The sequence below is a fragment of the Schistosoma mansoni genome, chromosome W (genome assembly GCF_000237925.1).
Source record: "Schistosoma mansoni strain Puerto Rico chromosome W, complete genome".
NCBI lineage: Eukaryota > Metazoa > Platyhelminthes > Trematoda > Strigeidida > Schistosomatidae > Schistosoma > Schistosoma mansoni.
Genome location: NC_031502.1, coordinates 27,861,687 through 27,875,908, shown reverse-complemented (window position 1 = coordinate 27,875,908; position 14,222 = coordinate 27,861,687). Strand labels below are relative to the sequence as shown.

General features: G+C 37.8%; 1 protein-coding gene across 1 annotated transcript; it reads left to right on the top strand.

Moving 5' to 3' along the window:
• Positions 1-3,015: 3,015 nt before the first annotated feature.
• Positions 3,016-11,121, top strand: Smp_094820 (hypothetical protein). Its single transcript, XM_018789213.1, has 6 exons — positions 3,016-3,072; positions 6,329-6,554; positions 6,593-6,815; positions 6,849-6,924; positions 6,974-7,091; positions 10,710-11,121. The coding sequence occupies exons 2-6, from the start codon at positions 6,455-6,457 to the stop codon at positions 10,967-10,969; spliced, it is 777 nt and encodes a 258-aa protein (XP_018654679.1). The 5' UTR covers positions 3,016-3,072; positions 6,329-6,454; the 3' UTR covers positions 10,970-11,121.
• Positions 11,122-14,222: the final 3,101 nt, after the last annotated feature.

Below are 14,222 nucleotides of genomic sequence, written 5' to 3'. Positions count from 1 at the left end.
AAAGATAGAAACGACCTTTTATTTAAAATCATTGGTTGATTGTTTGGGTCAATACCCTTAATTGGGAAGTTGCAGTTGTTGATAAATTAATAGAGATGAGAATATACACACATCTCATCGACTGATTTGCTCCAACAGAAATCCCAGTCAACTGATAGGGTTTCTCATTAAATATGCATTAGAATCCCTACTTCCCTAGGAAACAACCTTGCGAAAAAACGCTGACCAAAATAAACAAATTAAAACATTTGAACTCTGTCGTCCGAGTTGAAAGATCCTCATTCGCAAGAATCATGAAGTCTCAAGGTGGAAGCCGAGATCCTTCAGGATTCACGAAGCAGATGCCCTTTCTAACAAATAATATAGGCACATGGAATACCCGGACAATGTGGAAGACTGCTCGAACCAATGAAATGGATTCAGAAATAAGGAGATACAAGTCGACAGTTTTCAGAATAAGTGAAACCCTTTGAACCTAATCTGGACAGGAACGGATAGATTCGGGGGGATGTTGCTGTACTCGGACATCGAAGCAGCACACAACGAACTCCGATAGATATCATTCCATCATCCAACAACGAAATCAGAATGCCAATCATACAAATGAAGAGTGGAAAATCAGTAGGACCTGACAATATACCAGCTGAAGCACTGAAGTTAAACACAGAGTCAGCTAGAAACATGTTTCATATCATATCCAGAAAGATTTGCGAGGAAGAACAAGGGACGGAAAAGTAATACCTCATCCGAATACCATTGTTAGCGGGAAATAAACCGGATTAGGGCATGTTATGTGCATGATCGTGATGGCGCACGCTGATTGGCTAATTCCAAACCAAGCTGCTCTGGCAAATTATTGGAGAAACATATAAAAGCTTCTTATGCATATACTATAAATATATGAACGTTTTTCTAACGATTGGTTGCTGTTCACCTACCCTTGTTATTTTGAATACAATTTCGTTCCTGTTCAACGTGTTCTGATTTTGGGGTCTTGTCGAGTGTCATCGTATAAGAATACTAAGCAATAGGAGCAGCTGGGTCGTTTATTAGCAAAAAAAATTATAACCATAGAAAGACCGTAACGAGCGTGAGAAATACAAATACATCACATTACTATTGGAACCAAGAAAAGATTTCAACAGTGTTGTTGGGCCGGATGAAAGATCCAGTAGACGCCCAACTTTGATATCAACAGGCCAGATTCTGTAAGGATAGGTCGTGCACAGACCCAATCGTTACACTGCAAATGTCATGTTCCAAAGAGAGTTATGAATGGTAACTTTTGAGAATTATTTATGGACCAATATAATACGTATATTTCCTATTGTATAATTGCTAAGTAACTTGACTATTCACATTCATGTTCCTTTTATTATAAACTTTGTTTTGACCTATGAACTATTACTAGACGGTCTACCGTTCTTTAGTTATCCTCAGTCTATTAATTACTGCCTCCCACATTCACAGACACATTTGGCTTAATCTTGTACAAATGTTATTTCCTATTTCATGGTACGATGTGGTCAGCTTGATTGCTATATAAACTCAGTATGTTTGAAATATAATGATTCACACCGGAGAGGCTGTTATTGGTGTTCTAGACTTAACTGGCTGGGCTAGGCAGGACCGATAAGTACCCTAGACTGATCGTACGGGTTTCGTGTACCATTGGTCCGATCGATAAATCACTGCTCTCTAATTGGCGGTATTAGCACGTTATACATTAACAGGGCATCCAGGCGGTCACAAGTTATAACAGCGGACCAGTGTTCAATAATCAATTGAATGGAACTCGTCACTATACATCAACTCCCTTGACCATGAGAAAGCATTTGACAGTGTGGATAGAACAATATGGGGTCTTCTTCGACGCTATGGTGTGCCTGAGAAAATCGTCAGCATCAAACGGAGTTCATACGACGAACTACAACGCAAAGTCATGCACGGAGGACAGCTAACAGATGCATTGCATGTCAGACAAGGCTGCTTACTCTCCCCCTTCTCTTTCTCCTGGTGGTTGACTGGATTATGAAGACCTTGACGAGAAGCACGGGATACAATGGACAGCTTGCATGTAACTATACGATTTAATCTTTGCAGATGACCTAGCTCTCCTATCGCGTACACACGAACAAATGCAGGTCAAGATAACCAGTGTGACAGATGCCTACGCGTTAGTAATCCTCAGTATGCACAGTGTGATCTCAAAATATAACACGGGCAGAACCAACCCAAACACACTTGATTGAGAAGGTCTGGAAGAGGTGGAATGTTTCCCGTACCTGGTCACCATAGTCGATGAGCATGGAGGATCTGATGCAGACGTAATGGCAAGTATTTGTAAAGTAAGAGCAGCATCCCAACAGTTTAACGACATACGGAACTCAGTAAAACTGTCAACCTATATCAGAGACAGAATCTTCAATACGAACGTCTGGACAGCTTTAATGCATGGAGTCGGAACTTCAAGAAAAACCACAACTATCCTCAAGAAGGTACAAGTATTTATAAACAACTGTCTGCACTAGATTCTCAATGTCCGTTGGTCGAATACCATCAGTAACAGCTAACCGTGGGAGTATTAACCCAGCATTCATTTGAAGAGGAAATTAGGAAAAAACGATGAAAGTGGATAGGGCATACATTGCGGAAATCATCAAACTGTATCACGAGGAAGGCGCTAACTTGGAATCCTGAAGGAGAACGGAAAAGAGGAAAATCAAAGAGCATACAGCCTCAAGAATTGGAAGTAGACATAAAAAGGATAAATAGCGACTGGAAAGGATTGCTCAAGACAGAGGTCGATGTAGAATGCTGGTGGGCGGTCTATGTTCTTCCACGAGGGGTAACGGGTGAAGGTACCAAATAACTCTCAAGATGAATAAAACTGATGCAGTTGAATGGTTAGTCTAACACCTACTGAGCGTATTCGAATAACTGTCATCTTGCTAAAACAACAAGAATCGGTCTAAAAAAATACTAATCAGCCTAAGCAAAACTGTTTCGGATATTGATCATTGGGAGGCGCTCCTTTGTGTTGGTTGCGTTGTTTGTCTCTTTTTTCTCAAAGTACGTTCTCTAAAGATCTGTGATATTTAGCGATGTTTATAGACTCATAAAGCTTAACTTTTCGGGTTGCTTGTCCACACCCCGATTTTTTCGGCTTACTATAATAAATATTAGCCTCATGTATCCGTATAAGAAGGGATTATAACTTTCGTCTGATTGTCATAGGAAACTCATTCATTAAAGTTTATTCCCTTTTTAAAAATCACCATTTCTCATGTCCTACCACCACTGAGTATATGAGAGCATGGTTATTTTTAAAATGAATGGAACATAAATGAATGGGTTTCCTGTGATAACACGATCATTTGTACGTACTGTTAAGGTTCTTAGCCCATACTTAAGCTGATGCTAAGAGTTGCATCTCGTGTTGATACCGAGAAACTAGGCTTAAGTTTTTGTTCTAGGCTTTAGGTTACACTTTGCAAAGGGTAGCAATGCCACGTGACTACGGAGACAAATATACTTATCTAGTACCACCACCTACGTAGGTGATGCGAGGTATAATTCGCGGATGACAATTTGGTGTCACAACCTTTCACTATACGGATTGCATTTAGACAGATGCTATGTCTCGTTTTTGAGGAATAACCAGAAAGCATTACCACTAGAGTACTATTTATTATTCCACCAACTTATATCCAGGTGTGCTTACTGGGCACATAACCTATCTCATAGTAGTTTGCGTGATAGTTGTATCGATCTCTAAGTGCAGTAGTGAAAATGGTTCCACCTGTATGTTCTAAATCGCCAAATGAGATTACAGGTAAGGGGTCGTAGACGGCTAATGAGAAACCACGACATATTATCCTGTATCCACGTTTTTTCTGACTTTATTGAAAAGGTTAGTTTCTGAAAAGTTGTACAAAGTATTGCCTAAGCGTATCTGTAACGGAGAAAGTTGGCACCCTTGACTTACATCACTCGGTGTGGTCATTCCCAATGACATCTCTGAGTCAGTTTATGACATTTAAGTAAAAATCCTTCAGTAATTTTACGCACATTTCGGTAACCTTGTAACGTTCGGGCATTATTTTAACCCTCACACAAATCAAATGAGCTGTGGCGCACATATATTTGATGCTTCCTTGTACCGATGTTGTTTCCATTTTAAGCCCCCAAATGCCCTGGTGCGTCCAAGAGTCGGGAGAGTCCGCTCTCCCTCTCAAAATGCTCTCACATGGCCACGCGTATACAGCCTCTGTCTGGGAATTCCTACCCACTGCCTTCTCGTGGCATTACTGTAGTTACAAAATTGAGAGGACGAAAAGCGAATGTCCGGCGCTTTAACCGGATTAGTGGACACGGAAAGTCCACTCAGGGGAGTTGGAAAACCCTAATTCCAAACTAATGGTGCACATGAGCTCTAGTATCCTGAGGGAACAAATGGCGTATGAACCAATCTTCGGTCACCAGCTACCATGGGACTGCATCTCCTAACGTTGCTCCACTGCCTTGTGGAGTAGGCCTTTAAGTTGAAGGCTCCGGGTGTGGCCCGGTCTGAGCACCCGAGCAATATCACAGCCCTCACACAAATCAAATGAGATTTGTGTAGCGCATATGTATCTGGTGCCTACTTGTACCAATATTTATATTTAAATAACTAATAAATAAATACCGATGTTTATGCGGTTAAATAAATAAGGACGAATTCTATCGTAAGTTCTTTCAACGAGATCAAATGTAACTTCATTCAAAATAATATAACTTTAATTGTGTATCAATATGTATACCTAAATCCTGTATGTCGAAAACTGTGGTTCCAACCAACATATCGCAGGCCATGCTTAAAACCTGTTAGGTTTTCTCGAGTTTGATGTCGTGAACCCTCATGTAAGCATCAAACGCTTATGAAAACTAATAAATTGTAAATTTTATACACGGTTCTGAAGTCGGTCAAATTATTTTTTCACGTTTTCAGTCCAAGGTTGCAACTTTCCGGTCCGGAATTAGATCACAGAGAAAGTTTCGCTAACATCTGGTTTCTTATCCCGTCTCCTTGAGTAATTGTATAGCCCTTACTGTTGTCGCTGCCTTTTCCATCTTCTATGGCTTCCTTGCCCCCCCCCTCTGTTCTCTTTCACTTAGTAGGCTGTTTATAAATTTCCTTTAAGTTATATCTCCGCACTTATATTTTCGGAGCATACTCGCATAAGTTTCCAAGCACTTATCTGTAGAGCGCGTGCTGAAATCCACATGTCTCTCTTGACTTCAGGTTGCTGTTATGCACCACTACCATCTACAGTAGATTACAGAACATTCTAGGCCACATCGGAATGCTCTGCTTAACCCTATTTTAAACAACCCTCTCAATTCTAAACTGAGTTTGAGTAGGCCTTCCTGTCAATTATTTTTACGTTTAGTATAGCGAAGACAAATCCATTCTTAACGTTAAGTAGTCAAAAACTAAACACGTTCCTCAGAAGGAGCGTATATCTGCCAGACCTCGAACTTGAATATTAGAGATTCAGTATAGGGTCTAATTGATTAGATGACTTTCTTATCCAGGTCTAACTATAAAATCTGGTATTTAAAAGTGTAAACAGGTACGTATCTCTCATCGAGTTAACAGAAGGAGGCAACATTCGACAGTCAGAACAAAACTTGGAACTTTTCCTCCCAGTCTCTGTTGTTACACCAGTCGAATTTCGGTTCCCGACTCCACTTCGATGGGTTTTTAACTCCGCGGCTGCATCGTAAGTCTGCGCTCAAACTGTGACTCAGACTGAAATACATAAAGGATTACTTAATAATTGGGATTATTTCAGCAGTCAGAGCAGGGTGCGGTTCTGTGAATACTGGCTCGAGTTCTTCAAGCCCCCAGTTTTTCTTCGTTTTCATTCATCTTAAACATATGTGAAATGTTTAAGTGTAGTAGTGTGAGTGCCAAGTAATAGCACTAATGAGCGGTTCACCATGAAGTATTATGAATGTATCAATTAACTAGAAGTTTTTCGGCTTTGTTTTGCCTATGAATGTTTTTTGTTCAACTACCTACTGTTTTTCACTGTTTATATAACCACTCTTTGTAAATGGCCTTTCCATGCATCATATAAATGTCTTTTTTGTAATTGCCTTCATGTTATCCTTCACTTAATCCTCCTTTTGTGTTCATTCAGGTTATACAGTTCTCCAAAATCAAAAGCTTCTGGTATTATTTCCATGTCTTAGTTTGCTTCATATTGTATTGAAATAATATCTTTGGTTTTCTTAAAGATCTTGTTATTTTGTTCTGTCATTACTTTTACCTCTGGAATAGATACGGGTTAGTTTCATCTCCAGTGTTATTCAAATAACGTTTGTTTCCCTGATACATAAAACCCTGATCTTTTCCGATTACATAATCGCGATTCCCTCCTTGCATTACCAGTTCCAGTTGTAAATAATGAATTTTTCAAACGTGCCGAAAGAACTCTCCCATTTGAACGTGTTCTTAAGATGTGCTTCGGATCACTCGGCAAAAAATCCCACTATCACATACTACTGTAAGTTTTTCAATTAGTCTTAATATATGATTCCTCAGGTCTGCTGCATGCATTTCAAAAAGGTTTAAGTATGACTCAAAAATCACCCCCTATCAAGGCATTTTTGACAACTCTCATGGATAAGTTAGAAGAACTAAAGAAAAGTAATTCAAACTGTGAAGAAATTACGAATGAAACTGTTGGGATTCCTTATGTTGAACAGTATGCTCTCAAGTTGTTTGATGCTGCTTACCAGAGGGATATAAATTCCGACTTCGGACCGTATGTATGATATAATCTTTTAACAGGCTTAAGTGCTACTGTAAAATTATTTCTTTCAGCTGCTACGCTCTTAGACGTTGTTTCTGGAGTTGGAGAAGTAGGTGATGATGTGAGCTATTATTTACTCATCCGGTGATATACTTTTTTTCTAATGCTAGATCGAAAAGACTAGAAAGTATGCCAAATGGAAGGCCGTTTACATCAGCAAATGCTTGAAGTCTGGCGAAGTTCCAGTAGCTGGTCCTATTCCTAACACCGAAGCTGCTTACACCCCAAGTACGTTATTCTTTTGTATGTATAAGAATTGTTTGCTTAAGACTGTTGCACATAAGCAGATTTTCTTGGTTGCTTGTAAGGAAGCCTTATTTGAGATTCATTTGCTTTTTGTATCCAAACCGCAGTAGTTTCATTTTTTGCAGTGAAACTCATGCTCCATAATTGGTTCAGATACAAAAGCGCTACACTTTAACCTATTTCAATAACCTTATATGTGACGTGTACTAGTTGTGATTACAACTCTTCAGTTTCCTAACTCAAACCAACTTGTTTTTACTGAAGAATTCACCTTCTCTGCTAGCTGAACAATGTTTTTATATGTGACATTCTGATGGCATTCACCGATGGTTATTAGTGGAATTTCAGAAACAACACTCACTCTAAAGTCTAGTATATCGGCATAGACCTTTGACTTGCATACATAGCATCGTAAATTTTTCCGGTTTCTCGAAGTCACTAGGTTTCTTCAAATAAATTCGGTTTACTTACCAAAATTTACACCAGTAAATATTTCACACTAAATAAAGGAATTTTTGATTTCCTTGTTATGGTTTTTAAAAATTACACGTCCTCCTTTTTTCAGTCGATAAAAACTGGGTACTTCGCTGAAGGGACATTCCAATCCTCTTTTATCACTATCGAACCATCAGTTTTTTGCATTTGAGTAGTATGTAGTTATTAGTACGATGCTCAACTAGCTTTCTTGAGTATACATAAGAATAAATGATTTGTACTAGTAGTTTGTGCGTCTAGTTTCATATATTTAAATAAGTGCGTACTAAAATTTATATACATTTAAATTATGCAGGTGCATAAATATTTAAAGGTAATTTTCATCACTAACTGGCGTATTTTATAGAAATTTCGGCAACCTGGAAGCACTTAACAGCGGATTTCTCTCGGTTTAAAACTGCTCAACAATATGTCACCGTGATCTTACTCTGAACCTATCCCTTAACTATGAGGCTTCACGGCAAAATGGGGAACCATAATTTATTGGTTTATATTTTCATTTTCAATCAATTTGTACAATAGCTCAATCCTCATCTAATGTCATCAGGGAGTCTCTGTTTTTTCATAATTCAGTTGACCCCGTAGATCATAGTCACGCATCACGACGTCTGAGAATCTATCTCAAAGCTACTTGCCAACCAACACAAAGTTATGGTTTAGTGAATTAACATCAGTTTATGGTAGGTTGCCGTCTTCACAAAGCCCCTTGACGATACTGTTTTTATAATTCACATTGGTGTGTAACACAAATGGATCTCAAGTTTACTTAAACTGATTTAACCATGTTTAAGTTATGGTTTTTTAGACTGAATATTTCTTTGCTGATCATATAGACTTTAAAATTGATCAACTTATGCTTTAAGCAAAGTTAAATAATGCTGTCATCAGTGTATTTAACGGAGAATAGAGTTGTAAGTGATTGTTTCACTGCTTTGTAAGTAATATTGTTATCTATCTTTAAATAAAATGTGGATATCAATTTTTGAAGACTTCAACTTTTATACTTGCGCGATAACATATAGAAAGTTGATTACCATATTCACTGTGATAATTTGACTTATCCGATTCATATACTTTCTCTGTATCTATTCAACTTTTAAAGCATTCCTCTGGAAGTAGCATTTTGGCTCACTGATTTCGGAAGGTTGGTGTTGCGCACCGAAGTGCTATTAAGCCGAAACCCCTAAATATATTAAGCAAATATTTTTTTAATAAAATGTTTTCTAAACAACTTAGTTCTCGTTTCTCACCTAGTAAATGTTACTTGAAGGCTCAGATATGTTATATACTTACACCTAGTTCAAATATAAGAACTTATTTCCACCAACTAATTTATTTATATGATGCTTTCACTATCCCTGAATCTTGTTGCTTCTTCACTTATCATATCACTAATGACACACTTTTTGTATTGGGACAAGAGTATAACCTCCTGCAATATACTTTGTCCTAAAGGACATAAGAAGGCTATGAGAACGTTAAACACTACCCTTACGTGATGAAGTCAACTAGTGGAAAGTATTAATTTTAGGTAGCGGGATTATACTGGATATACTACATACATAACGAATGTACGATAAAGCGATTTATTAGTATGTAGATATATTAGCTTTATGTACCTATTGCTTTCTGATTTGTTTGTCACTTTACGCGTGCTTACATCTGTTACTACCCTTCTTGGTGCAGCATAGGCTGCCCACCAGCATTCTCCACTCACCTATGTATTGAACACTCCTTTCCAGTTGCTGTTTATCCTTTCGATATCTGCTTCCAATCTCGACTTAATGTGTTTCTTTGTCTTCCCCTTTTCCGTTCCCCTTCAGGGTTCCAAGTTAGCACCTTCCTCGTGATGCAGTTTGCTGATTTCTTCAATGTATGCCCTATCCACTTTCATTGCTTTTTCCTAATTTCTTCTTCAGCTGGAGATTTTACGCTTACTGAGATGATTACTGATTTTATTTAATGTTAGTATTGTTAGAAGGTTGATACTCTTATTTAAACTAGTCTAGACTACAATCCTGAAATAACTGCCCTGTCTTACTTCACTTCTTGTTTTTATTATCAGGGTGTTCTCTTCTTATTCATCTGCCTTACTGTTAGGACGAAGAAGAAAGCTATTTGAAACTAATTGACTTTTCATTCACTTAGTATTGTTTGTTTGAATCTTCCCATTGACGCACAGTATGCACATGTGGCCAATAAGAGACTGACCAGTTCCAGTCCTAAGCATCAATGGGAAGATTCAAGCAAACAATATTAATTGAGTTCAAACTTCACCCCATTGCACAAGCAAGTGGCTATCAGGACTCAGTAGCTGAGTAGATAACGCAATGGCGTTTGAGGCGAAAGGTACTGGGTTTGAGTCCCAGAGTGAACATCAACTCTGAGATGCAGGTACATCCAGCTGACGAGTCCCAAATAGAACGAAACGCTCGTCCTGGATTCCACTGCTAACTACTATCCATCTTTGCTTATAATTGACTTTTCATTTAATTAAGTTTTTAGACTGGGATTATTGAACATTGATATATAGCCACTGAGAAAATTCATAATGGTACACACAAGAAGAAAGTTCTGAATACCGAATTCATTTTTTTATTGCATGGTCGTTTAGAAAAATTGTAGTGACAAAATGTTTTATGGTTTAGATAGGTTTGTTACCTGTGTGAAGCATTTCTGTCAGAAAGTTGTGATTATCGGTGCAATCTCAGAGAGGCTTGTCCACCATAATTTTTTGGGTAAGAAGATAACATTGCCCTGTTCACAGAAAACGTTAACAAAATAATAATAATAAAAATAATGGTGTTTCCAACTTTTATGTATTGATCATTAATCAGTAATTAAGCTTCAAAATAGTAATGCAATTTCTAATAAAATAAATTACTGTGGTCAGAATTAGAAGTAAACATACCACTCAAACAGTTTTTCGTTCGTTTGGATATATTGGCGTGTAGCTAGAATTGTAAGTAAATATAGTATTGTTGTTTTTATTCGGAAATTTAGGTGATACTTTAACCTTCCACAAAATTCTACTTAGCTAGTGCGACAGATATTTTCATAACATTTATTTTAAATTTTCATTTGAAATTAATTTTACTTGTGTAGATATTTCTGGACTAACAGATACAAATAATCCCTTCAATAATGAAACAAATCAACAACCTCATGAAATCCCCACCACTTGCATACCTGAACAACCGCCTAATCCTGATCCATCTCCATCTGACTATAATATTACAACAAAAAAGTGGTTGAACGTAGAAAAAGATATCAAATGTGCATTGAGTGCATCAAATTACCAGGATAGAGAAACAACCGTGAAATACTTGAAGCAAGCGTTAAAATCACTTGGAGTTGATATCTAAATTTTAAAATGGTGTTTTAACTTTTAATTTACGATGCACAGATGTATTTTATAGTGATTGGAACATCATCCCTTTTATGTGATATTTTCTGAGAATTTATTTATTACTGGTATTTTAACAAGGTAAGCTACAAATATTATGATGGTTAGAAGAACACGTATCGTTCTGATTTTATTTACGTCCAATTTTTAAAATGAAAATGCATCAGATAAGTAATTCTATGGGTTGTGATTAGTTGAGGCATTTTATTTTTTGAGACTGTCACATTGGTCCAGGGGATTCAATTGCATGACTTTTCTACATGTTTAGGAGTAGTGGTGAATTTTTTTGGTATCGGATAGGAAATCCAATGGATGATTTGTTGAACAAATTCCGTATGTATCGTATTCTTTATAGTAGTTACAGCTCTGGATTTAGTGTTTTTTATGATTGGACTACTGCTTTATGTATTAGGTTGCAAATGAAAGAAAAATATTCTGCGTGTTTTACAGGTAATCTGTGCAAAGTTATTTCTATTTGGTTTGCAATTAAGCATCTTTCTAAGGTAGAAAACTTTCTCCTATATTGATTTAAACAATATACATATCACCCAATGGTGCACATGGGCTCCAGTACCCTGAGGAAACAAATGGCGTATGAACCTATTGTTGGTCACCGGCTATCACGCCACTGCATCTCCTCACGATGCTCCACTGCCTTGTGGGTCGGACCTTCAGGTCAAAGGCCCTAGGGTGTGGCCTACTAAGAAAACCACCTGCTTCGGTCTGGGCACCCGGGCAGCATCATAGCCCTCACACAATTGTGTGGCGCATTTATATCTGGTGCCGCCTTGTATACATATTTATGTGTTCAATAAATAAATAATAATGATATGTATCACAGAATCGTTGTATCAGGTGTTCTGTTATTTCGTCTATGAAAAGCAACAAACATTTTTCACAGTTGGTTGTGTAAATGACTCTATAGGTAATACTCGAAAAACGATAAAACATCTGAATGTATCGGTTTCTAGTGTTATACTATTCAGGTAGATCATAATTTGTTTTATCAGCGGGTAGCCCCTGGGAACACTAATCGCGTATATATTTTTTACAGAGTAAACAGCTAAAGCTATTTTTACTAACGTACGTAGTGGTATATATTTGGTGTGAAAATAGTAGTGAGGATTTTTCGCGCGTGATACTGGTGGCGGATAAACAGAAAAACCTGTTCACAAAGATCATGTTATTAATGTTGAATTCTTCCTCTGCAAAATTGACATGTTTTTGACTTTGGTGACAATTTGTCAAATATAATATAAAAAGTTATAGCCCATTCATATTTGTTCATTCTGTTTGTAGTTGTTTCCAATATAACGGGAGAATAAAAATATTTTATGTTTAGCATGACATAATATAATGAGACTGGAAACTAAAATTATACTGCCACCAAACTAGATACTCGGTCGATAGGCTACATACAGACTGCATCGTGTTATACCAGACACACGACTCACGATCAAGTATAGAAAATCAAAATATAGACCAAACAATGCTCAACACAATAACAAGCAGTGTATACTCGGTGAGTCCAGTTTTATGTTGACTCAAGTGTCGGGAGTAATGTCCATATTTGATAAAATTTCAAGATGGTTGTTAAATCAGTGACAGCAAAACTCCCTAATTATATCGTGTTAAAAGCAGTGACAAGTTTTTTTTACCATACTGATGATAGACTTGGTTGCGCTTTTGTAGTACTACATTAGAACGTTTCCTAGCCAGCTGCGTCATCCCTTCCTACACTATGGTTGAAGTCTACTAATGCAGAGGCATCTGTCACACTGGTTATCTTGACCTGCATTTGTTCGTGTGTACGCGATAGGAGAGCTAGGTCATCTGCAAAGATTAAATCGTATAGTTACATGCAAGCTGTCCATTGTATCCCGTGCTTCTCGTCAAGGTCTTCATAATCCAGTCAACCACCAGGAGAAAGAGAAGGGGGAGAGTAAGCAGCCTTGTCTGACATGCAATGCATCTGTTAGCTGTCCTCCGTGCATGACTTTGCGTTGTAGTTCGTCGTATGAACTCCGTTTGATGCTGACGATTTTCTCAGGCACACCATAGCGTCGAAGAAGACCCCATATTGTTCTATCCACACTGTCAAATGCTTTCTCATGGTCAAGGGAGTTGATGTATAGTGACGAGTTCCATTCAATTGATTATTGAACACTGGTCCGCTGTTATAACTTGTGACCGCCTGGATGCCCTGTTAATGTATAACGTGCTAATACCGCCAATTAGAGAGCAGTGATTTATCGATCGGACCAATGGTACACGAAACCCGTACGATCAGTCTAGGGTACTTATCGGTCCTGCCTAGCCCAGCCAGTTAAGTCTAGAACACCAATAACAGCCTCTCCGGTGTGAATCATTATATTTCAAACATACTGAGTTTATATAGCAATCAAGCTGACCACATCGTACCATGAAATAGGAAATAACATTTGTACAAGATTAAGCCAAATGTGTCTGTGAATGTGGGAGGCAGTAATTAATAGACTGAGGATAACTAAAGAACGGTAGACCGTCTAGTAATAGTTCATAGGTCAAAACAAAGTTTATAATAAAAGGAACATGAATGTGAATAGTCAAGTTACTTAGCAATTATACAATAGGAAATATACGTATTATATTGGTCCATAAATAATTCTCAAAAGTTACCATTCATAACTCTCTTTGGAACATGACATTTGCAGTGTAACGATTGGGTCTGTGCACGACCTATCCTTACAGAATCTGGCCTGTTGATATCAAAGTTGGGCGTCTACTGGATCTTTCATCCGGCCCAACAACACTGTTGAAATCTTTTCTTGGTTCCAATAGTAATGTGATGTATTTGTATTTCTCACGCTCGTTACGGTCTTTCTATGGTTATAATTTTTTTTGCTAATAAACGACCCAGCTGCTCCTATTGCTTAGTATTCTTATACGATGACACTCGACAAGACCCCAAAATCAGAACACGTTGAACAGGAACGAAATTGTATTCAAAATAACAAGGGTAGGTGAACAGCAACCAATCGTTAGAAAAACGTTCATATATTTATAGTATATGCATAAGAAGCTTTTATATGTTTCTCCAATAATTTGCCAGAGCAGCTTGGTTTGGAATTAGCCAATCAGCGTGCGCCATCACGATCATGCACATAACATGCCCTAATCCGGTTTATTTCCCGCTAACAATGGTATTCGGATGAGGTATTACTATCCGTCCC

Coding starts and splice junctions, on each gene's coding strand:
- Smp_094820 (XM_018789213.1), top strand. CDS start 6,455: ATGAATTTTTCAAACGTGCCGAAAGAACTCTCCCATTTGAACGTGTTC. Junction 6,816..6,848: donor ATAAATTCCGACTTCGGACC/GTATGTATGATA, acceptor AACAGGCTTAAG/TGCTACTGTAAAATTATTTC. Junction 6,925..6,973: donor TTGGAGAAGTAGGTGATGAT/GTGAGCTATTAT, acceptor TTCTAATGCTAG/ATCGAAAAGACTAGAAAGTA.